The sequence below is a fragment of the Magnusiomyces paraingens genome, assembly GCF_902498895.1.
Source record: "Magnusiomyces paraingens strain CBS 517.90 genome assembly, contig: contig4, whole genome shotgun sequence".
NCBI lineage: Eukaryota > Fungi > Ascomycota > Dipodascomycetes > Dipodascales > Dipodascaceae > Magnusiomyces > Magnusiomyces paraingens.
In genome coordinates, this window is record NW_022474070.1 from 400,581 (window position 1) to 425,000 (window position 24,420).

The window sequence follows — 24,420 nt, forward strand, 5'->3', positions numbered from 1 at the left end:
GGTAGCTGGTTAGATTTCAGTTGGTGGTGATGAAGAGGAAAAAAATTTTGGTGGTTTGAAAAAAAAAAAAAAAAAAAAAAAAAGTTTGAAATATATGTCAGACTCATAATTACTCATCACGTGATCCAAGGCTTACGCGGCATCACCATTAGAACTAAGCTTGTGCGTATGAAGAAACTCGCCGTCCGACATTTTTCTCCTTCTTTGAGCGCCAAACTGAGCTCTTTTTCTGTTTTTTAAGGGAAAAAATCTTCACAAAATCCTTCAAACCCCTTTAAAAAAAGCTTCTTTAGAGGTAGTTGGACTCTTTTTTTTAGCTTTTTCTAGTTTGAGCAGGAATATTTCAATTTCCCGCTTAGATTTACACCCTTTTGTTGATTTCTTTTTTCTTAAAGTGCCGCACATAGGGTTGAAACTATGAGCACTAATAATCACCCACCGGTACTTCCCAACGAACTACCGCCACCATATATCGACCCTGAAGATAGCGTTGAAGGCGCCCACGAAAGCCGAGTTGCACAGCAGGCCGGTGAGTCGGCAGCTTTTCTTAGCGCTCTATCGGGTCGGCGGCAACATTCAAACTTGTCTGCTACAACAACACCTTCTAGAGATTACGAGTCAGAAACCGGAGACTTAGACTCGTTACTTAGCGAAACCGGCTCTGAAGACAGCGACTTGTACCATGCCCCGAGTCATAGAGCACAAATGGGCATATCTGACGTGCATCGCGAGATGGAACAATTTGAGATATATGATCCTGCAGCTGAAACAGTGAACCGGGGTCCGTCTTTTACAAGCCGAGCTGCTATTGCAACCCAGCAACTGGCTCACAACGTAAACAGTAAAATCATTACACCTGTGTCGCGGATGTTAGACCCAGTGGCCCAACTAATTAACAAAGTTAGCAGGCGGTTTGACGCTCTGATTTCGCGATTTGGCAATCCACTTATTTTAAAACGGTTGCTATATTTATTTTTTGTCTTCCTCATTATTTATGTCTCGTTTGAGTCTGGTATATTACCTGGCAGCGCCAAGGACGCCTTTGGAGGTGGTGAGTATTATGACCGAGACTCACTTATGACATTTTTACGCGATACAATTGACAGCAACGTGATTAAAGAGCGTGTTCATTATTTATCATCAATGCCTCATCAGGCAGGAACATCGGGTGACTTGACGTTGGCGCGCTATGTTCAAGAACAATTAAAAGGATACGGAATGGATCCAGTGGAGCTAGCCGAGTAAGTACTATTTTGTTTTCTTGACTTCAAACAAAGACTTTCTAACACTATTAGGCATAATGTGTACCTCTCATATCCAAACCAAACAGCTGGTTCTTTTGAGCTGTTAGACGGTGACAAGGTTGTTTATTCGGCCTCTATGACTGAAGATTCCATGTATTCCGGGGATTCCTCTCAAATTCATCAGCAGCCGATACCCTACCATGCATTTTCTAAAGCCGGAACTGCTGAGGGTCCCCTAATATACGTCAATTATGGAACAAGAGATGACCTGGAGTATCTGAAAAATAAAAATATTGAGCTTAAGGGTGCTCTTTTTGTTGCACGAATGGGCCGACTAGACTTAGGTCTGAAAGCGCGATTAGCCAGTGATTATGGCGCTGTTGGCCTCGTGACTTTTAGCAATAGTAAAGAAGGTGACCAGGCATGGCCCGAAGGACCTGGTTATCCTGACGGAGCCATTGAACGAGCATCTGCGTCGATTCCAGAGATTATCCCCGGTGATATTTTAACACCTGGGTGGTCATCTTTTTCTAAGCATCGTGTGTCAGATCTAAATAGTGTGCAAGTCCTACCAACAATTCCTGTTATTCCCTCGTCGTGGCGCGACATTAAACCATTTTTACAAGCACTAAAAGGACATGGTATTAAGGCATCTAAGGGTTGGGTTGCTGCCAAGCCCACTGGTATTAATGAATGGTGGTCAGGTAGTGCTGAAGGTCCTCGTGCTAGAATTAGTACGTCGCCAATTGTCAAAAACCGCCACGCGATTTGGAACGTTTTTGGTAAAATTAGCGGAGTGGAACAAGGTGAACTTGCCATTGTAATTGGTGCAAAAAGAGATTCATGGTGTTACGGTGCTGTGGAGTCAGCTTCAGGGACAGCAGTCTTACTTGAGCTTGCACGTATATTTTCCCACATGGCAACGAAACTTGATTGGGTTCCGTTACGGTCAATTTACTTTGCAAGCTGGGACGCCAACAATCACAACTTTGCTGGAAGCACTGAATGGGTAGAACTAAATGTGGACGAGCTTAGACGCAACGGAGCGCTTTACATTTCGCTGGACGAAGCCGTGTCAGGAACCCACTTTTCTGCCCAAGGCCATCCACTTGTGGAGCGCGTGCTTGCCGAAGTGTTGCAACAAGTCAAGGATCCGGCAACAAACGCAACAATTGGTTCTCAAAACGGTGCACGGGCGTTGAAACCGTTCCGAGACCCGGGCGATTACATGTCGTTTCAGTCTTATGCCGGCATGACCTCTTTCCAAATTGGGTTCACTGGTAGACGGTACCCCAAAAATAGCTGCTTTGATTCTTACGAATGGATAGAGCGGTATGCTGATACTGAGGACTTTGCATATCATCGAACAGCCACAGACATTGCTGCTCGTCTGGCGCTGCGATTTGCTGACGACCCAATCCTCCCGCTAGACGTGTTGGCGTATGCCCGGTATCTGGGGTGGTATGTTGACGACCTACAAAAGTACGTAGATGCGCAGGGTGGCCATGACGCGCTCAATTTGGAGCCTCTGCGGCAGTCGATTCATCAAATTAAAGCAGCCGGTGAAAGATTTGAAATTTGGCGCGAGGGCTGGAAAACAGCAGTGAACTCTGCTGGTGAGCCGCCTATTTTTTCTGTACACCGGTGGTCCTGGAACTCGCATTTGGTTGGAATTGACAAGCACTTGCTGGACAATAACGGCGTGCCTGGCCGGTCATGGTTCAAGCACGTAGTGTTTGGTCCTCAATTGTGGCACCCGTCAGGGCCCAGCGGGTCGACTTATGCGTGGGGGACATTCCCAGCGATCCGCGACTTTGCTGAAGCTCGGGACTGGTCCGGTGCGCAAACTGCTGTAGAGCGGGTTGCAACCATCATCAACATTACTGCCAACAAATTGTCTATATAAATGTAAATTTAAAATATGAAAAAAATGTTCTGTGTACTAACCACAAATATATTAATTTAAAAATACCAAAAAAATAAAAAAAAAAAAGCCAAACCTCCAAAAACTTAAACCTTTTAACACTATCACCAAATGTTATACCCTCTATCCCAAGCCTTCAGTTTTTTCTATGTAAGTTGCCCGTTTATATTACTTGATTTTTTTCTAATAATTTTCAGTCCGTAACGGCGGAACCGCTTGTGCGCCGTATTTTTACCCCAGACAATGCACGCCGGACACTTTACGTGATAGTGACGGCGTTTTTTGCCATACTTCTTTACGCGTCGGCCTTTCTACTTTATGCCATTATTTACTACCATTTCATCCCGGAGTCGGAAGTATCCGTCCCCCTTTACTTTGACTACTCATGGCTTGCTGTTGATCCATACCATGTCGGGGCACCGCCAATTGTCCAGGACACGTTTACCGGGGCCCGAGGAGTTGCTGGTACCGGTACAGGCCATGTTTCAGAAGATAAAACCGCGCAAATACCAGGCCCCTTTGCAGCCATTGACCTTTCTGCAACACTTCTCCCTCTCATGCGCCACTCAGTCGGGTACCGACTTGCTGTTGACCTGGACCTCCCCCGAAATGCTCATAATAAGAATCTCGGGAACTTTATGGTGCGTTTGGCTGTGACTCCCAATATCCACGAGTTTGTGCGGCTCCACGGTCCTGCATCCTCATTGTCGCGTGGCACTTCCCCACGCCCGGCTTACGTCGTGCCAAACAAGCAGCTGCTGTACCGTAATGCCGGGCTTGTTTCGCGATTCCCTCTCACCCATTTCCCTGAAACATATCTCATGGACCTCCCAAAACTGTACGTGCGTGGACCTGCAGTGCACCCCGCACGCGGTGGTACACCAAACTCCACCACAACTTTATATGCTGGTGTTCCACTGCATGCGGTGGCTCCATCCAAACCACAACAGAAACCACTGGTGTCTGTGTTAGCAACACGACCAGCTATCCTCGCATATAAACCGCTTTTGCTTGAATATTTGGAAACGTTATTTTGGTCTCCCGTATATGCTGTCGGTCTTGTAAGTGGCGGATTCAGCGAGCGCGTGAGTTTGGACATGGTGGACGATTGGACACGACGCGACGCACTGGAAGGCCGTGCCGGAGATGGTTCAGGAGCAGCGTTGAAGACATATCCGTTTTCACAGACGGTATTGGATGCTGTTGGATGGTGGGCTAGTTCCTCGTCAGAGTACTTGAAAACAAAGGGTACACTGTTTATTGCCAAATTTCGGCAAACTGATGAGATTCCTGCTGAAATCCCGCGCGATGTTAACTCTGCAGTCGAGCAGCTTGAAAAGAACGCACCACCACCTAAGAAAAGCATCAAGGACGAGTTTGAGGGGATTGTTGAACAAGACTTTCTTGATACTGAAAAGGGGGATGGCCACGTATGGGCAGTTGTAGAACTTGACCGCGTTGCCCATTTGAATGGGGCTTTACTTACGTTGCACACAAAATGGAGCGGCCTTCGGTACTGGATGCACCGCTACCGGATTCTGCTTTTTATTGTGGGACCGATATTTCTTTGGGCCATTGAGTGTGCTGGAGCTTTGCTTGCCGGGTACCTCATAGTTACACTTTTTGGTGAAAACTCAACCAATGGATTGCCTACCCCACCATTCCCACAGAATCCGCGACCTGCAAGACTTGAGCGCCCACCTCAGCGACATGCCAGTGGTGGAAGTAGCACCGGGTCATCAACGCGAACTCACCGTAATGGGAGTTTCACTGGTTCCCGACAAACCCCTCGTGTGCGTCGTCCACGTCCTATTACTCCTGCTGCCGCTGCACCTGTCATTTCTGCTGCTGAACCTGTTTCTGAGCTTGAACCTGAGAATGCACCTGAAATAGTGTCCCCGGTTTCTCCAGCTGCTATTTTAGACGCTGTCACAGTTACCGACTACGTTTCAGAACCTGAGCCCGAATCCCCGACCCTTCTTGTTGCACCTACAACTCCCCCTGGTCCTGTACCTGAAACAGCACCTATTGCCGACCCCCCAGTTATTGAAGCATTGTCTGAACCATCGACGCCTGTGGCTGTTCCTGCATCTTGCACAGAGAGTGTGGCTAGTGTGAGCTCGTCAGTCACAGCGTTGTCGGGTGATGTTGAAGAGAATTCATCTGAGGCTGAGACTGAGCACGATCTCGAGATTGAAAATGAGGATGAGGGTGAGCCAGAAAATGATCATGAACATGAACATGATCATGAAGAAGAAGAAGAAGCTGAACCAGAGAACGAACATGAAGAAGTGGTTGAGCCAGAGAACGAAAATGAATCTGAGGCTGAAAACGAGACAGAGGAAAACACGTCCTCTTCTCAATCACCCTCCTTTGACTCAACCACAATCTTCAACATGCTTCCCAACAGAAGCACGGCCCCTCCCCCTTCGGTGACCCCAGCCACTGCTCATGGAACCACCAGTGCCACACCTTCACCTGTAGCGTCGCTACGTGTACGCCCCTTCAGTTCAGTATCGCCATCACCTTCAGGGTCATCTTCATTGTTGGCCGGAGCAGGGCGCGAAGAGAACAGTAACGGAGACTCGGATGTGAGTGTGGCTAGCGGAAGCACGGAGGAAGTGTCACAGGACGAAACAGCGGTTGCTAGCGGGCCCAGCAGCCGGGTCACGTCGAAGCAACCAGAAGAACTTGCTGATTTGTTTAATAAATGATGAAGATAGCTTTAAAATATAGTGTAAAGTTAAGGGAATTTGTGAAATTTGAATTTTTGAATATTAATACATTAAAAATTAAGTCTATTTTATGGAAAAATAAAAAGTTATTGAAGAAGGCTATTATATCACTTTTGTTTTGATAATAGAGAAAATGCAAAAAAAATATATGTCAAATGTCTTAAACTTGACCATTTAAAAGGACAAAAATAAAGCTTCAATATCACCCAATAAGAGCCTTTGCTGGAATCTCAGCAATCATAAATGGCACATCCAACTCCTCAAGTCGACCGGCGCCAAATACACTACGCCGCATTCTCACAAAATCCTGAAACTCGCGCACAACAAGTGCCCACTCATTGAGCGCGCGGCCAGCGTACTTCCAGTGTTTGTCATTGTCTGCAATCTTGGCCCGTGCGCGTGCGTCGCCCCGACGTAACGACATGTGCTCAAACTTGCGTAAACCCTCACGATTCTCATCATTCTCATCGTCGTCATCATAGTCGTAGTCGTAGTCATCGCCATCATCATTCTCGTCAAATGAATCACCTTCAGAGTCGGATCTTGACAATGGAGAGGATTCAAAGGGGAACTCGGAGTGTGCACGGGTGGATGTACTAGGAGCTGAGCCCAAAAACGGCGAAGCAAGAGCAGAAGCAGTTAATGAGGTAGGTGTACTAGTTGCAGATCGTGATGAAAGGGCTGGTACAAGCGACATCAAGTCAGGGCGACCTAAAAGTCCGTTACTACTAGTACCACTTGTAGTCAGAACTTGTCGGATTCCAAGTGCATCATACTTGCCTTCACTGGGATCCACGCTCGCACGTGTCGCAGTGCTTCCGCTGCAAATACTAAATGATCCACTATTACGGTCGGCCACCATATCTTGTTGTTGTAAATGGTGTCCCACGCGTGTCCGAATTGTCGTCGTGCGATCGGAAATAACAGGTGAGTCGCAAGAACTATCATGTTCAATCATTGGACTATTGGTACCGCTGCTATTATCGTCACCGTAATGACTTAAAATGTCAGACAAGTCGGGCGATGTCAATGAAAGAGATATCTGGGGAGATGCTCCAGAGGCTCCAGATGCCGCAGGTACCGCAGATACAGGAAGAGGCTTTTCAGTAACATTAGTGGGTGGGGCGGCAGCTGATGGCATTTTAGAATCAAATGTCACGTCGCTGTCATCTTCATCATCTCCATTATCGTAGAGCCCTAGAACCTTGCTTAAGTTGCGTTTGCTACTTGCAAATGATGCCTGCTGTCCGTGTCTGTTGTTATAATGCTTGAACAACATCGACGTTGCTGTTCCGAGAGTTCTCATTTCAGTAGGGCCATCGTTAAAGGATGTGTAGATTGGCGACGCTTGAGTGCTACAATTTCCAGTACTGCTTGTCCCCTCACTACATGTGCGATATGAAGAAACAGATGATGGGGTAGGCTCCAATGTAGTAGACCCCATCATTTCAACTCCAAATTTTTCCAGTGAGGGAGTTTCCGGGCGAGGAGAAACCGACCCCACAACTGTTGCTGTTTGTGGAACAAGTTGGACTTTGGAACGGAACATGTTTGTATATCTGTTCTGCATCCGTTGCGCTTCGCGCTGGAGATACTTGACAAGTTCTAGGGCTTCTGGCGAGATATCAAGCCCAAATGCATGGCCAGCCATGGGCTCCAGTCGAGCATTGATGCGCATACTCAAACACATATTCATCTCCTTCGATGATCCACCAATGCTATATCCCGTATTGTCATCCTCGTTTTCAGTGAATGTATCTGAGTCCCCATCAAAAGGCAATTTTGGTTTTACAACGCGAGGACTCGTTGTAGCTGTCGCAGAAGAAGGTGCAAAATTCAAGAAACGGTTATCATGGAAATGGTAGTAATCCTGCTCATGAGCTTGAAACTGTGGAGTGTTCAATTGAGTAGTCCCTGGTCCTGAGGGTGAACCAAAATGATGAGAATACAACTGGGTACGCTTAGAATGAAGCAGTTCTTGTTGCTTGAGCAAAGACTCTTCGCTAAACTCCAATCCAAATTTATAACGTGGTCTCACAATTTCTGGACGTTTGCGCAAAATTTGAGGGGGTGGAGGAATGAGTGTCATCGTGAGAGATGCAGCACTATTGGAGTTGTGCGAACCAGTAATGCTAGAGTCAGAATTATGATTAGAGGTAATGGTCTGACTACGACTGAGAAGCCTAGAGCTACCGGTACGTCCCAGAGTAGACGATGTGCGAGACAAAAGCCGCGAGCCAGCACGTGATATTCCTTGTTGAGGTGTGCTTGTTCCGTTAGTTCCAGGCTGCGAGCCTAGCTGCATATTTGCAGGAAGAGGTGGCAATGGCTGCTCCGTTCTGGGGCGTCCATGAGGGCTCCCCCCTGAAGGTGAAAAAAAGCCACCATTGTTACTACTAACAAATTTGTCACCATTGGAATGGCGTTTTTGTAGCAAAGACCCAGGTGACGGCGGTGTTGATGCTGACGAAAGACTAGAGATGGGAGTGAATGAGTTGGAAAAAGTTGAAGACTCAGCAGAAAGACAAGGTGAGTAGTCACTTCCGCCAGCGGTATGATGCAAAACTGGCGTGGAAGGACCATGGTTGGGTGTGGAGGACGAAAAAGAGAGGGAGAGGGAGATGGGCGAAGATGTGGGCGACGATGCAGCCGAAGAGGATGATGGAGGCGTCATGGACCCACCATGGCCACCAGAAGAAAATGGTGCATGTGGAGGTGGCAGCAGTTCAAGACCAGAAGGTTCAAACCCGTCCAGAGAGGCAAAAGATAGAGCGGGCGATTGGATGCCAGATCCACCGAGAGCTGTAAGAACCGGTTGGCCGAGATCTGTGGAGGTCATCGAGTTTTCTTTAAGAGACTCAAGTGTGCGTGGTGCCATTGTTGAAGAAGACGCGGGTGCAACTTCGTTCAAATAAGCCGCACGACCATTAATTTCTAGCCTTGCAGTGTCACCCCAACTTGGGCAGCTAGACTGCTCTACTTGCTGTTGTTGATTGTGCTGCTGCATCGTCAACTGGGCAGGTCCTGAGCTTCCATTTATGCTGCCATTGCTACCACTACTCTTCCCAAAGTAGCGACGAAGATTAGACCCACTGCCTGTTTTGAAAGAGTCCCATTTTTTGCGAATGCTTGACCCAAATGATTGTTGTTGAGTAGCAGTACCTTGGTTCTGTCTTTGGGCAGCTTGCTCTTCAGCTGCCGCCATGTTGAGCAACGATGGCGTTGAATTAGAGCTTCTGTTATTCTTATGTAGTGTTGAAGACAATGTTGATTGCTCAAACCGCCCAGTGCTATATCTCTTGAAACTTAAAGCCATATCATTTGTGTGTGTGCTCACGTTTGAAATGGTAGAAGTTAAATTGTTATGATTGCTTCGTAAGACAAATGACCCATTAGTTGAGCCTTGGCTTGCTCCCACTTTGGATGGGAGCAAGTCTGGAGCTTGTGAGTGAGTCGGGTATGAGTATGCAACTTCATCAAATACTTCATATGGGTCAATTCTGCGTGGCGTGTTAGTATTAACCTTTGCAGTTTCATTTTGTTGCTGTTGTTGTTGCTGCTGCTGTTGCTGATATTGCTGAAGTTGTTGGTGAAACGCTCTGCCCATGTTACTTCCACGGGCGTGTTGTAGCATCATGACAGAAACAGGGATATGGCTACTATTGCTTCCACCACCACCACCAGCCACTGGAGGATTGGCAGCCATAGCCGCAGGATTGTGAACAATTTTAAGTTGACGATGCATAATAGGCAAACACGGGACTGTCGAAGGAACAGGTTTATTTGTGGCAACGCAAACCTCAACAAGTTCGCCAAACCGAGCCCAAGTATATGTCAATCGCTGTTCGAGAAGTGCACGAGCATCAGCATTATGGTTTGAGAAAATGACTGACGTGATAAATCCGCTATGCTCGGGGCCTGGGCCCACCGAAGCTACGCGCCAACAGAGGAGTCGTAGATAATAGGAACGTACAAGGGGGTGCCAATGGCAAAAGTAACGCATCCACATTTGAGGAGAAAGAAGCCAGGTAGTACAGTTCCAGCGAAGACTTTCTTGTTCATCAAAGTAGAGATCGAAAATGGACGAAGAGGTTTTCTGTTGAGCTGAACGGTCTTGAGAAAAGAGTTTACCAGAGCGGCTACCGGAACTTGAGGCAGCAATGGGAATATGGTCCCAGACATTAAATAAAAATGCAAGGGCACGAAGTTCAGTGTTGCTATTTTCCGAAGATAACATGCGCTGGACCACAGTAATCCAGAACCCCCAGTCAACAGCATTGTCCTTTTGGATAGAAATTCTGTGTCTTGTACGAACCGAGGAGGAAAGCACCAGGCTTGAGAGAAACTCTTCAACAAGGTCGCACAAAACCACACAAGAATCAATATCATAAAGACTGGTGCGGTATGCGGAAGCATGTAAAATACGCTCAAGCTGTATACAGTAAGGCTCGAAAAATGGCGTACATGACTCGTCGTTATGTAAAATCTCGCGAATGACGGCCAACAGCTTGAGCTGGTCGACTCTTCTGCGGCCCATTGCCGAGCTCACAGGAGTCAAATCAACTGCGTATGAGTCTGGGAGAAAGTCTGGTGGTAGAGTTGCGCCATTTGTGTTTACGGCGCCCGATCTAAGAGCGTTACTAAATTTATAAAAGAAAAAAAAAATAAAAAAAAAAAAAAATTATTTTGGTTAGTATATGAAACGGGAGCTTTGCTTTTTGTTGACACAAAGAGAAAATAAACCTAAAATAAGCTATTTTTGCACTTACGTCATAATAGATAGGCGCAAATGGCTTGGGTTACCAGACGCGAGATGCAATGGTGACGATGACGATGACGATGACGATGACGATGACGATGACGAAAGGGATAAAGATGACGACAAAGAAACAGACTTGCGCTGTGGAGGCCGGATCACAGCATCGAGGCCCGTGAGAATAAAAGCATGAAGAACAATAAGTCCCGGAGCTGTCATATGCAATGCAGAGCTGGTAGAAGCTGCGGCTGCAGTTTTTGCTGTAGCCATGTTTGTCGGTGTGCTAAGTCCGCCTGAAGCACCACCAAGGTGCTGTTTCGGATACTGCCTGTTGAGTGGGCACAAAGGTGAGGCGGCATAGATGGTGCTAATGATAGTATAATAATGCTTAAGGAAAGAAAAAAAGACGTCACTGTTGAAAGAAGTCCAGCGACGCACCCATGGACCATAAATGTCCGGAACAAGAGCTGGTGTTGGTGGTTTTGATGCAAAAACATTTGTACAAAGCGATTTAGGGACCGGGTTTTCCTGTGGAACAGATTGGTATTGTTTGGTAGTATTATAATGCTGTGATTGTTGTGGCTGTTGCTGTTTATGGAAGGAACGAAACGGTTTTGACCGTGATTTGGATACATGTGGGTTCGTCATTGTAAACGGACCCGCACTGCCAGAAGAATTGGTACCTGAAACTGGGAAAGTTGATGCTCTTGCTCCAGAGTTTTCTTGGAAGTGTTGGACCCCTCCAGAAATCTTATGGTAAGTGTATCCAACAAGGTTTGAGACATATTGAGGGAAAAAAGGACGCATGGAGTTTGCAGCCTCGGTCAATACGTCCAAGTCGCAGGCGGAACTCGGAGGATTAATTGGGGATCCGCCGTTGGTTAGATTTTCCGGGTCATCTTCTTCGGGTAGTGGGAAAGACACGCGTAGAATGCGATCAACAGCAAGAGGAGGGACGCGCAAGAGGTAAAGAAGTGGGGCAGCTACACCGGGAGAGTAAAAAAAGGCATATGCAATGACTTTGCCTGCAAAGGCAGCCATGGAAATTGGGACTGTTTTGAGAGATAGTTTTGTGAGGACCCAAGAAAGGGTTTCACATAGGAGGGTTTCGAAAATGAGTCTGTAAGAATTGAGAAGGGTGCTTTTGTCTGTGGATGATACCGAAGAGGTAGTTGCATCATCATTATAAGTCAAGACCCATTCGCTGCGTGCAATAATGCCAGAAATTGCTTCCAAGTAAGCTGAACGATCTGAGCCAGAAACTGGTTTGTCTTTATCCTTAAGCGCGTTAAGTAGGCCGTTCCACCACTTGTGAAATATTTTAAGGCGCTTTGAAACGTCCTCTGGGGCCAAGCCTCTCGGTGAACTATTATTAGAAGAGGGATTTTCTTGTTTCGAGGATGATGACAATCCTTCACCATCTGGGTCCGTAGAAGTAGCTGATTCCGCATGTTGGTCTCCACATTGTTGACGTAGAAAAGAGAGAAGAGAAAGACGTAGTACGTTTGCTTTATAAACACCTGTTTTTGAGCAGAACCGAGAGTAGTCCGAGTCAAGAGTTTTGAAACGATCATGGAATGGGTCTTTAGTCCGATGGTGGTGATGGCCATGGTAATTTCCATGATGGCTATGGTGATTATTATGGTGGTGGCCATTACCTCTTAAAAGCTGAGATGGAGAAGTGAAGGATGAAGCGTAAGACGAAGAAACTGAGGAGGACGAGGAAGATGATGAGAAATAAAAGGAAGATGGAGACGATGATGAGGTATGGTATGTAGATATAGGGGTTGTAGCAGTTGTAGAGGAAGAAGATGAAGAAGCTGACGATAATGAAGAAGCATGGTTTGTTGCGTTCCCGTTAATGCTAGTAAATGAGAGTGCAGTGGGGGGAGGTGGTCGGGACAAGCGTTTTGGTGGAGAAAAAGAGGGCATGCTTGGGGAAGAAGTTGATGTTGAAGAGATAGTAGAAGTATTAGTAGAAGTAGAAGTTGAAGTTGAAGTAGAAGTTGAAGTTGAAGTAGAAGTTGAAGTTGAAGTAGAAGTAGAAGTAGAAGTTGATGCAAAAGAAGGGATAGTGCGCGAGTGGGTAGCGGAAGAAATCATGGAACGAGTAGTTGAAGCAGCAGGTGTGAAACATGAATGTTCCGGCAAAGACGGTGTAGGACAAGAATCCAGATGAAGATTGGTTGGGCTGGTTCCACGACCAGTTATTGGTTTTATAGTAACTGTGGAGTTGCTAGTAGCAGTGATACTAGGTTTTATAGTTGATAGAGTTGTATTTACAGTTGCATTTGTAATTGTAGTTGTAGTTGGAGTTGAAGTTGGAGTTGGAGTTGAAGTGGCTACCATATCTTCTTTTGTGAGAGTTGTTGTTGTTGTGATGCCATCATCTGACCCGTCGTTAAACTTATATTCTGAAAAATCGTCCATAGCTGAGACTGCAATGATGGAATCGTCGAGTTTAGGTGGTGGGCCAGCTGTTGATATAATTGAAGACGCGTAGCTCAATGTTGGATGTAAAGATGGAGGGGTTAAAGTCTTTTGTGAATCTTGTTGTTTAAGGTGCTGTTCTGAAAGGGTTGAATTTGGTTGATTTTCTTGAGGTTGTTGTTGTTGTTGTTGTTGTTGTTGTTGTTGTTGTTGTTGTTGTTGTTGTTCAAGACGTGCGTTATTCTTGCGCAACCGTCTTCGCAGGGCTCCGGCCGCCTTTGAAGAAGACCCTGTGGGTGAATCTGAGCCGAAAATGGCGCGGATTGACGGGAAACGTCTTACGCTTGAGGCTGCACCACCTGCCGAAGAAGCCAATGCTGCAACGCGTGGATTTACTGGAGGAGGAGGAGGAGGAGGAGGAGGATGATGATGAGCAGGATGAGCAGGATGAGCAGTAGCTGAATCTCCCATTGTGAGTAAATCTGAGCTTTTGTTTATGTTATTGAAGGGGAAAAAAGAAGAGTCGGTACTACTGGTACTAGATCCGGAACACGAGCGAGAACCAGGACGAGGACCAGGACTGGGACTATTTTCTGTTGAATTTGATGTGGGTATAGTTGTTTTTGAGCTTAATGTTTCACTACTACTTGAATTGTTGAAAGATTCTGTAAGGTTTACTTCTTTATTATTAGATGAAGTATTTGAATTATTATTGTTGACATTGCGAGTCAACAGGACTGAATGGGATGGACGCGTTCTGCCATTGGCGGCGGAAGGCATATTTTTATGCAAAGAATGGATCTTTTGAGGAAATGATTAAAAACGAACGATTGACTGGGTATAGAATAGATGAAAAAAAAAAAAAAAAAAAAAAAAAAAAAAAACGAGTGTGTAATAAATATATTAAAATTCGATTAGATGGGGGTAAAAAGAAAAAGAAAAAGAAAAAGAAGAAAAGATTTTAGAAATTGTTGTGAGATATTTATTTTTATTTTTTTTTATATAAAAATAAAAAATAAAAAAATAAATTCATAAATTTTGGAGGACAAAATAAAAAAAGATTTGTTTTTTTAACAGGGCGGGCCGGCTGGCATTTTTATAAATTTTTTTTTTTTTTGTGTGTGTATGTGTGTGTGTGTGTGTCTACGCAGGGCGTTCTAAACAATCTTTTTTTTTTTTTTTTTTTTTTTTTTTTTTCCAAATGGCTAAATTTTATTTTTTTTTTGTTTTTTTTTTTACTATTTAATGAAACCATAATATACATATTATATAGAATTGTTAAATATATATATATATATATATATCTAGATAGATCTATTAAAAAAATGTTGATATATATATAAAAGTAAATATAAAAAAAAAAAAAAATATTAAAGGGTTTTAGATGAAATGTTTACAGAATTTCAATCTTTCAAGAATTGATTAACTGATAATAAAAAAAAAAAAAAAAAAAAATTTCTTTTAGTGACGCTTATAATAATAATAATAATAATAATAATAATAATAAATCAAACTTATAGTTTTTTTTTTTTTTTTATTTCAACAAACTTATCTTTAAAATCAATTGATTCAATTCAAACCAATTTTCATCTAAAAAAAATCTTTAATTTTTAAATCTTTAATTTTTAAATCTTTAAATCTTTAATTTTTTTTTATTCTCTTTCTCTCTTCTTCTTCTTTTGAATTAAGCTGTTTGGTTCTTTTAGGTCCTTTGTCGGAACTCAAAATTCCCAACTGGAAAAAAAAGTCCCACCCAAATAAACTCGCGCGTGTCTACGTAATTTTGTTAAATAAATAAATTAAAAAAATTAAAAAAAAAAAAAAAAATGATTGAAGGGAAAATGGCAAAATCATTTCAAAAATATCAAAAAAAAAAAAATTATATTAATATCAACATTTTCATCTTCTTTAATTTAAAATAATTTAAAATAATTTAAAATAATTTAAAATAATTTAAAATAAGCATTCTTTCAATATCTTTAAAAGACCCGTAAAAACATTTAACCAGAAACGCGCTCAAATAAAAAAATAAAAAAATAAATAAATAAATAAGTCTTCATGATAAATTTTAAAGCAGCCACAAACTGCGTCCTGATCAATTAATCAAAAAAATTAAATTAAATTAAATTAAATTTTGAATATTATCAAAACAACACTTTAGAAATGCAGCTGCTTCTTCTTCTTCTTCTTCTTCTTCTTCTTCTTCTTCTACTTCTACTTCTACTTCTACTTCTACTTCTACTTCTTGTTATTGTTATTGTTATTGTTATTGTACTTCTTCTTCTACTACTACTTCTTCTCCTTCTTCGTCATCTTCCTCTTCTTTTTGTTTGTTTTTTTTGTTTGTTCGTTTATTTGTTTGTCTGTTTGTTTGTTTGTTTATTCATTTAATCATCATTATATAGTAAACTTAATGTAAACTGTGCACACTGTGTTTCTTTCTTCTCACTTCCTGGTTGCTATTATTAATTTAATAATATATATACTCTTTTTTGACTTTTTTTTTTCTATTCTCTTATTCTTATTCTTATTCTTATTCTTTAAAAAAAAAAAAAAAAAAAAAAAAACTTGTAATCCTTTGGTGTATATAAAAACACTCCCCAAATGGTTACTTAAAGGCGGGGTTGGCTGGTTTATAGTTGTATATAGAATTGTTTATACATTTTGAGCTTATCTGGAAAAGAAAAAAAAAAATTTAGAAATACCATATCCCGTAAGAAAAAAAAAAAAAAACTTTCCCGAGAATTCTTAAAACCTGGCTGGTTTATTTGTATTTTTTTTTTTTTTTTGGAGATTTTTAAAGATAAATGTAAGACATGCCTGCGTATTTATGACTTGCAATTGTTGTTGTTGATGTTGTTGTATATTTTTTAAAATCCTTTTTTTCTTTTCTTTTTCCCATTGTCTTTATTCAAAAACTGAACCAATTGTCATCTTTATCTCAAAATCATTCCTCTTTTTTTTTAATCTTTCGCTTTTTTTTTTTTGTTTTTTTTTGTTTTTTAATCTTTCGCTTTTTTTTATTTTATTTTTTTTTTTTAATCTTTAAATGCATTAAATTAATTGCCCACATGTTATAGCAGCCACCAACATCGGTTATCTGGTGGTCTTGAATAAGGTCTTGAACCTTTTTTTTTTTTTTTGTTTTTCTCATAATTATTATAATAATAATCTCATAATCTCAAAACATCTCTCTTCGAACATTATAAAAATTACATACATATTCTATAGCATATTTAGGTCCTAAATTACTCTCTTTAAATAAATACAAAAAAAAAATATATATATATATATATTAACAAACCTCTTAACTCTTCTAAATCTCCATACTTCCATCCAATTCCTATATCCCTTAAAACAAATCTTCAAATCTTCAAATCTTTTTCTTTTCAAGCCTCATTTTTTTTTTTTTTTTGTATTTCAATTTCTTCTCCTTTTTTCTTTTTTCTTATTTCTACTTCTACTTATTTAAACCCTTCCATATGGCTGTACCTGTTGGGTATATATATATATATATATGTCTTGCACCCGCACTGGCTTAAAATAACAGTAACCGCTTTAGAACTCAAAAGTATCTCAAGTACACGCCTAAAAAAAAACTTTCTCTCTAATTCTCCCTTGTATATATCACTCCTGTGTCCAATCTCTACAACAAATCTCAAGGTCTCTAAAAACTACTACCCATTCTGAGTGTTATATATATATATATATATATATATATATATATAGAATGTCATATCCAAGAATAAATATAACGTGGCAATTAAATAATTGTTTTCGTCATTTAATTTTCTCTTAGTCCTCTTTACCCCAGAATTTACTTGCTAACTTAAATATAACAGTAAGCTTAACATTACTTTTCAAACAATGCGCGAAATTAGATTTTGCTGCCAAGGGGGGTTTTTGTTTTGTAGGAATCATCGTCACCAGTCGTATTTTATTAAAAAATACCTCGAATCTATTGCTCTTTCTTTGAAAAAAAAAAAAAATTAATTTTTTGGTTTTTTTTTTTTTTGGTTTTTTATTAAAACTGTAAAAATATTTATTTATAATTATATATATTCAACACCTTTCTTTCTTTCTTTATATCTTTCTTTCTTTCCCTAATTACAACAGCCCCTCGGGGAACTTGGCAAAGTCCACCTGGTCCTTGACCTCTTCTCCCCCACCAACGCTATAACTCAACCGCATCCGCAGCTTAACATTGCCTCCAGGTGTACCCGCAATCTTAAGCTCTTGTGTCACCGGCCCAGATCCTGCAACAACTAGGCCTCCTCCACTCAGAGCCTTCATCGTCAGTTTCTGACCTTTAGGAATGGCAACTTGAAGATTAATGTTGCTAATTTCAGGAGAACCGAGTCCACCGTCATTGTGGAACCGTGCAACAATAACAACAGATCCAGGCTCTTCCTTGCGAATAGGCTCAAGAGTTAATCGAAGTGATCCTCGAGAGTATGCTTCAATCTCGCCAATGCCAAGAGTCGATGAAAAGGGTGCAGTAGATCTCACGGGTGTCGGAGCTGGAGCTGAAACAGGTACTGATGATGGTGCTGCAGGTGAATTGCCAAACAGATCCAAAATGCTTTGGTTTGCAGGTTTGGCAGGTGCACTGTTGGTGCTACCACCGTTACCAGTGCTTGTACTGCTACCGTTATCACCACTTCCTCCAAACAAATCAGACAACAAGTCGATATTGTTTTTCTGGGGTGCTGCACTTGGTGCTGCAGATACTCCGTTGCCAGCGCCACCAGCCCCAGCACTAGAATCATCATCTCCCATCAAGTCAAGCAGCAAGTCACCAGCAGATGCACCTGCACCACCATTGTTCTTAACTGCCACAGAACTCTTACCTGTAGATCCTCCCGTAGACAAGTTAGCCGTAACAGACCGTAATGGGTTGCGCTTCACATCCTTCTTCTTCTTCTCTTCCTCATATCGCTTGCTCAGCTCTTGAGCCATCTCCGGCGCTGGCATTCGCTCCAAAACACCAACCCGCACAGAATCGTACTTAAAAAGCGTACTGTATTCAGCAACACGTTGCTGAATCTCGGTATCCAAATCCATAGCGTTTTTCTGTAGTAACAACCGGATTCTCTCAATAATAGAAGGATTTTGGCCAACACGTGTAGTGAGCTTCATCAAAGCATTCAAAACATACTCCTTGACAACCTCAGTGGCATAAGAACTGTTAAGAATTGACTCCAAAACATCGACAATGGCAGCTGGAGAAACTTCCACAGGTTGATCTTCGTCGTTGAATGAGCCTCCTTGAAGTAAAACATTGCCGTATTCGCCAATAAGCCATGTTGCAGCTAATGTTAGGCCCTCCTGAGTGAAATCATTGCGCACAGATGCATACAGCTTCTGTACAGTGTACAGTTGCAAATCTTCAGAGTTCATCACCAAAACAACAAATGACGATAAAACGTTCTCTTGAGTGTATCCTCCTGCAATCTTGAGCATCCGTATGATGGTGTCAATGTGCCACCGGCGGTTAGGCGCGTACTTTTCAGCCGCAATCGCAATCTGTGAGGTAAGCTTTGCCTTGAACTCGGTATCAGCAGTTTCCAAAAAGGACAACAAATCGCGCGTAAGAGCCCGTACATTTTGCTCATTCACCAGCTCATATGAAAGTTCCAGCGCACGTCGGCGAATAGAAATATCGCTGTCTTGCAAGCACTGAATAATGGTTGCTCTATGTCTCTGAACTGCAATCGGTTCACGTTCAATGACTTGTAAAAGAGTATTGAGTGCAACGTATCGAGTATTATTGTCGCGGTTACTCAAAAATTTACCGAGAATGGTAACACCAAGCACCCGAAGACCAGGGTCTGCCTCAATTGAAAAAATGGTCTGGACTGCTTCGTACAAAACTGCATTACCAACATTCTTGGTGGAGTCAGTCTTGGATGCAATAGATGTCAAAATGTCGCTCATCATCTCAGAAGATTGAGCATCACCAGCTCCCAAGATTCTCATTAGACGCAAAATCTTGACTTGCAAAAACGGATCTGGAATACCAGTCACGTCGTGCTCTGGATCATATCCGGATTGTATAACGGCCTCAAGTTGTTTAATCAAAAGAGGGAGTGACTGGCGGAAATTGGGAATCTGATCAGGGTTATTTATGCAAATATCTGTCACTAGTGCCATGGCACAAAGCAAAACACCGTGGCTCTTATCTCCAAGCAACAACTTGGCCTTGTCTACGTAATTTTCCTCAAGCTCGGGCACTTTGCGGATAATACGCATGGCACAAATTGCTGCCTTTCTGCGCAGGTAAGAGTTTGATGAAACAATAAGCTTTTCAATGTCGGCAAACAAATCGCGAGCCATCTCGGTAGATGCAATGTTACCAAGAGTGCAGAGTGCAAGCGACACAATGTACTGGTTAGGATGTGACAAGTCTTGGTTGAGAGAGTTCGTCAAAAGGGTCAAAACCTCTTGATTTTCGTCGAGCAAAAGCATCGTGCCCAAGTAGCCAAGACGCTTGTCGGAGAATTTCGACGTTGCCAGCAACTTCAAGCACTCAACCTGGCCGAAATGCGTGCGCTCACCAAGAGTGAAAAGGTATAGCAGTTTGGCTACATTTTGTTTCCGCACATGGTTGTCGGTGTCATTTTCGCGAAACGATGTTCTAATGGCGGCGGATTCCTTTTGAATGACAGTACGCTCGTCCGCAATTGTTTTGGCGGCGCGCACCTTTTTGATGAAATCCTTTAACGAGGTCATAGATGATGAAGAAGGGTGAAAAAAAGAAAACTCGGACACACGCTGGTGTCGTTGGAAAGTCTAGTGTTAAAAGTTAAACCGTTGCGGACAATTGACAACAGGGGGAGGTGTTTTTATTTTATTTTATTTTTTTTGGTTGTTTTGAAAGACTTGAAGAAGTGACCAGCAAATAGGAAAAAGGTGGCTACGCCAAAAAGTTATGGCTCACGTGAATGTCAAGGTGAACAGCATGGCAAAATATATGTACATGCTTAGTTGTGATTAGTCATTTTGTAGTAATGATAAGATTAGTTGGTATCGGGATGTAAAAAAAAAATGGCATTTTAAAAACCAACTACTTCAAAATTTTGAATTCATTTAAATGAGTTCTTAAAAATCCAAATTCCTTAAGGAGATTTTAAAAATATTTTCAATTTATAAGTGAATTTGATTTTGCCTAAATATTTTGTGTGCCTTCCTAAACTACAATTTCAACTAAAACATTCCTTAATCTTTGTTTCACAACCAGACCATATTCCTGAAATTATCGTCTATCCTTTCAAACAACTTAACCTTAGATACTCTGAAAGAATGTAGCTCTTTTCGTCTATTTTTTGAAGTCATAAGACGCCTTTGTTGTAACAGCGTTTTTGTTCAAAAAATAAGCCTTCAAATGTATCTTTCCAAGTCCCAATATGTTTTACTTAATAATTGACCATTCAGTGCCTATTCTTATGTGACTATTTTGACGGTTGGTTCCATGCCAATATAAAGGTTTAAATGCTGTAGTTTATTTTATTTTTTGATTTTGATCAAAAATTGTGAGCTTTATGCTTAGTCACATATGCTATGTTTTTAACTCTTCTAATAAGTAGCCATTCAATTTCCCTCTTTTTTTTCTCAAGCTTTTTTTTTTTTTTTTTTTCTCTTCCACCACCCTTTTTATCACCAACCATAAACCAACCTTTCTATTGTTTTCAGTATATAAACTTGACTGAATAATTTTTAATGAATAATTCTCATGTCTCAGGTATGTTAATCCAAACTGATAATAACGATTTCTAACTTTATTTCTAGGTAGATGCACCCAACTCAAGTGCCGAGCAGGCATCTATGCCTCCTGCTGATCAGTCGGACATTGCAACGGACCCCTCTCTTACAGCATCTTACTCAATCTATCACTCTCGGCGACTTGAGCTGCTCAAGTTAAATCAAGCAGCATGGAACGATGAAGCAGGTTTGTATTTTCTAAGCTTCCTTTATACTATTTAACACCAGTATCAGACGTATTCCCTATTGTTGCGCCTTTAGACATGAGTTTAAAGAAAAACACTGCTTTCATCCGCAAAGTTCGTGTTTCTTTAAACTCTGCCTCTTTAGAATCCCTTTTGACCGACATCCGCACTGTGTCTCTTGAAAAGTATCTTTCGGAGGTTGTGAGCGCGGTCACAGAAGGCCTTATTAAATGCAAAACCTCTGCAGACTTTTTTTCAGGAACCGAAGTAAGCAACGATTGTTTATAATACATTCTATTCATCAAATCTAACTTTACCAAAAGATTGTGTCGGCTCTCCATCAACGCTTTGGTATCAATTTTACTGGGCCTTTACTCAGTAACATGATGCATGGCGTGGCTAATCCTTCTAAGAGTGCGCTAGCCAGTCTTCCAGAAATTGCACGCGAACGTGAATTAAAAAATGTTTTCCAGCGTCAAAAATTGGTTACTCGGATCATTACTGAGCTTTGGCTTGTTGGTGTGTTTCGTGATGCTTCTGATGCTGCTCCTTATGGACTTCCTGCCTTTGCTAAGGTCAAAAGCCCATCCGGAACTGTTGATCCTCCACCACTTATGGCTCTTAAAGAGATTTTAGCATCTGATTTGGTTAATTTTTCTCCAGTTAGTGTTGTTTTTATGCTCCACAAGTATTATGGCCACGAGATTCTGGGCAACCCTGATGGGACTTCAGATGAATCTATTGAGCCACTAGTTTCTGCTCCAATTCGGGTTAGATTTCGACGCGTTCTTGGTACTTATGCTGCCTCATTTGATCGCAGAGTCCGGTACCTTGCTAGACAGCTTTTGATTATGCAAAGACTAAATGAAAAACGTATTTTGAAGTTTGGTTCATTGAAGGAAGAGCATGCGAATAATTACAATACTTTGATGGAGGAAGCGGCCATTATGCTTTCGAATTGCGAACTTTTGTTTAAAATTCTTGGTTTAGCCATGGCAGAAATTATTCTTCGACGAGAGTCAGAAATTGGAGACGAAGGTGATATTGCTCTTGTGGAAGGGGAGTTGTGGACTGATGACTCTGAAAAGTCATTTTACGAGGATTTAGTTTGGCTTGCTCCTACTACCGACATTCCAGATGATGTTAGTGATGTTTCTGACGATGAGGAGGAAGAAAAACTTTTGCAGAGTTTAGAAAAGGTTTCTGATAAGTCTGAAACTATTGAAGAAGCAAATACAGATGATCAAGAATTTGTGCCTAAAGACTCATCCGAGTATATAACCAAGTCGTCGACTGATAAAATAAGCGAAGATGCAAAGCCAATCACAGATATTTTGCAGAAACTTTCTCGCAACCCTGATAAGGATGTTGCTGATGAATGTGCGTACCAATTCAAGGAAATAAACAATGACAAAACGCGCGCAGAGGTGTTGGAGTTTTTGACTACAATGCGACCTGCAGAACAGTACAAGTTACGTTATTATTGTCGATTTTTGGCCAACATTAATCCTATTGCACCTGGGCTTTTGGATGGCATTTTGACTTATTTACAAGACTATTTTGGGTATCTTCGCAAGAAAAAGGTGGCCAAGTTATACTCTACCCGTATGTTTATCATTCGTTACTACTCTGAACTTGTAAAGTTTGGGCTTGTGCCTAAGATTGCGATTTTCCACATTTTGCATTCGCTTTTGACGTGGGTTGACAAACAGACCATTGAAATGGTTTGTGGATTCTTGGAAGGATGCGGCAAGTACTTGTATTACAAGCCGGCAACTCACAGAATCATGGGCAAGTACCTTGATTTTATTGAAAAGACACGTGCCTCCAACAAGCTTGGGATTGATGAGAAACTTTTGATTACATATGCGATTCACTACGTCAAACCTCCTCCTCCCTTGAATGCTATTCCTGCCAAGGAGCGGCCCGTCATTGAGCGGTACATTCGGAAGCTCATTTATCTTGACTTGGACGCAGACAATAAAGATTTCATTTTGGGACAACTTTATAAAATGGATTGGAATGATCAAGAGACGTTTCACGCGTTGCGCAAGGTGTTTTACAAGATTTGGAAAGTCAAACAGGAGAACATTGCGCTTATTGCGGATATGCTACAGGACATTAAAAAGTATTACTACTCGTTTGCGGTGATGGTTGGAGACAGCGTTCTTGAAGATATTCGACGTGGGCTGGAGCTTGGTGGATTTCGAAATAATCAGATTCGCTTGTCGCAGGCGATTTTCCTTGGTGAGCTTTGCAAGCGACGGATTGTGGATCACCACGTGATTATGAACACTCTGTATCTGATGTTGACGCTGGGGTACCCTGGGAACATGCCACTGCCCGAGGGATGTGCTCTAGATTCACCATTGGAACTGTTTCGAGTACGGTTGGCGTGCACTTTGTTGGACTCGTGTGGTGGGTACCTTAATTTTGTAGACCAGCATTTACCTGAGCGCGGGATTGCGAGGGAAATTGACTTGTACCTTGCGTTTTTGCAGTACTACGTGCGGCTCAAGCGGAACGTATCCATGGACATTGAATTCCAGTTGAGGGATACATTTAAGCGGATCCGGCCGGAAACCCCGCTGTACGAGACTATAGAGGGTGCAACCCGAGGGCTCGAGGCGGTCATGTCTGGGCAACCGCCGCCGCCAGAAGAAGTGCGCGGGATGCAAGTTGTGCAGAGCGGAGGCAAGAATGGGACGACGAATAAGACGAGAAGAGGATATGAAGAGGATATTGGGCGGAACGAAGAGTTTACGATGCCCAAATGGGAAAAGTCAGAGGAGGAGGAACGTGAACGACAACGGCAATATGTGGAAAAGAAGCGGCGACAGGCTGAGCGGGAGAACTTGCAAGCAGAGGATGATTTGGAGGCAGAACTACAGCAACTAATGATGGACCGAACAGACGTTACGGCGAGTGGAGTACGGGCTGGAGGGGTGAAGAAGCCCTTTGATGCACCTGTGCCCAAGACTTCAGGTTTGCTTGAGCCTGGGAAGCCTGGGAAGCCTGGGACTACGTATGAAGCGCCGAAACAAGGGCATGTCAAGTATGCTTTACTGCTCAAGTCGAACGGGTCAACAGGATCTGGTGGTGGAGGAGGAGGAGGGCCTGGAGTTAAGAGCATGGTATACAGTGGGTCGACAATTAAGACGATGGATTTGCCGTCGACATCCAAGTTTGTGACATCGCTAGCCAAAGAACGCGAGGACCGGGAAAAGGAACGGGAACGGATCCGCAACATTATCATGAAGTACGAGTACCTAAATGATGAGAATGATGATGGCGAGGATCCGGAGAAGATTGTGCAGCCGGTTGTAGCAGCCACGAGGTATCAACAACAGTCTGGACGGACTTCTTGAAGGATGAGAGATTAAGA

The 24,420-nt window shown here is 42.4% G+C and overlaps 5 protein-coding genes across 5 annotated transcripts; 3 read left to right on the forward strand and 2 right to left on the reverse strand.

The window, feature by feature from the left end:
• Positions 1-417: 417 nt before the first annotated feature.
• Positions 418-3,150, forward strand: SAPINGB_P004919 (uncharacterized protein; the record flags this gene model as incomplete). The annotated part of the gene is made up of 2 exons (XM_031999634.1): positions 418-1,241; positions 1,296-3,150. 2 exons carry the CDS (start codon positions 418-420, stop codon positions 3,148-3,150), a joined length of 2,679 nt encoding a protein of 892 aa, XP_031855525.1.
• A 129-nt stretch (positions 3,151-3,279) lies between these two features.
• SAPINGB_P004920 (uncharacterized protein) lies at positions 3,280-5,882 on the forward strand (the record flags this gene model as incomplete). Its single annotated transcript, XM_031999635.1, has 2 exons — positions 3,280-3,318; positions 3,366-5,882. 2 exons carry the CDS (start codon positions 3,280-3,282, stop codon positions 5,880-5,882), a joined length of 2,556 nt encoding a protein of 851 aa, XP_031855526.1.
• A 223-nt stretch (positions 5,883-6,105) lies between these two features.
• Positions 6,106-13,869, reverse strand: SAPINGB_P004921 (uncharacterized protein; the record flags this gene model as incomplete). Its single annotated transcript, XM_031999636.1, has 2 exons — positions 6,106-10,543; positions 10,673-13,869. The coding sequence occupies 2 exons, from the start codon at positions 13,867-13,869 to the stop codon at positions 6,106-6,108; spliced, it is 7,635 nt and encodes a 2,544-aa protein (XP_031855527.1).
• Positions 13,870-17,196: 3,327 nt separating this feature from the next.
• On the reverse strand, positions 17,197-19,821 carry SAPINGB_P004922 (uncharacterized protein; the record flags this gene model as incomplete). Its single annotated transcript, XM_031999637.1, has 1 exon — positions 17,197-19,821. The coding sequence occupies one exon, from the start codon at positions 19,819-19,821 to the stop codon at positions 17,197-17,199; it is 2,625 nt and encodes an 874-aa protein (XP_031855528.1).
• A 1,000-nt stretch (positions 19,822-20,821) lies between these two features.
• SAPINGB_P004923 (uncharacterized protein) lies at positions 20,822-24,403 on the forward strand (the record flags this gene model as incomplete). The annotated part of the gene is made up of 4 exons (XM_031999638.1): positions 20,822-20,830; positions 20,878-21,037; positions 21,085-21,302; positions 21,359-24,403. The coding sequence occupies 4 exons, from the start codon at positions 20,822-20,824 to the stop codon at positions 24,401-24,403; spliced, it is 3,432 nt and encodes a 1,143-aa protein (XP_031855529.1).
• Between the last annotated feature and the right edge of the window lie 17 nt (positions 24,404-24,420).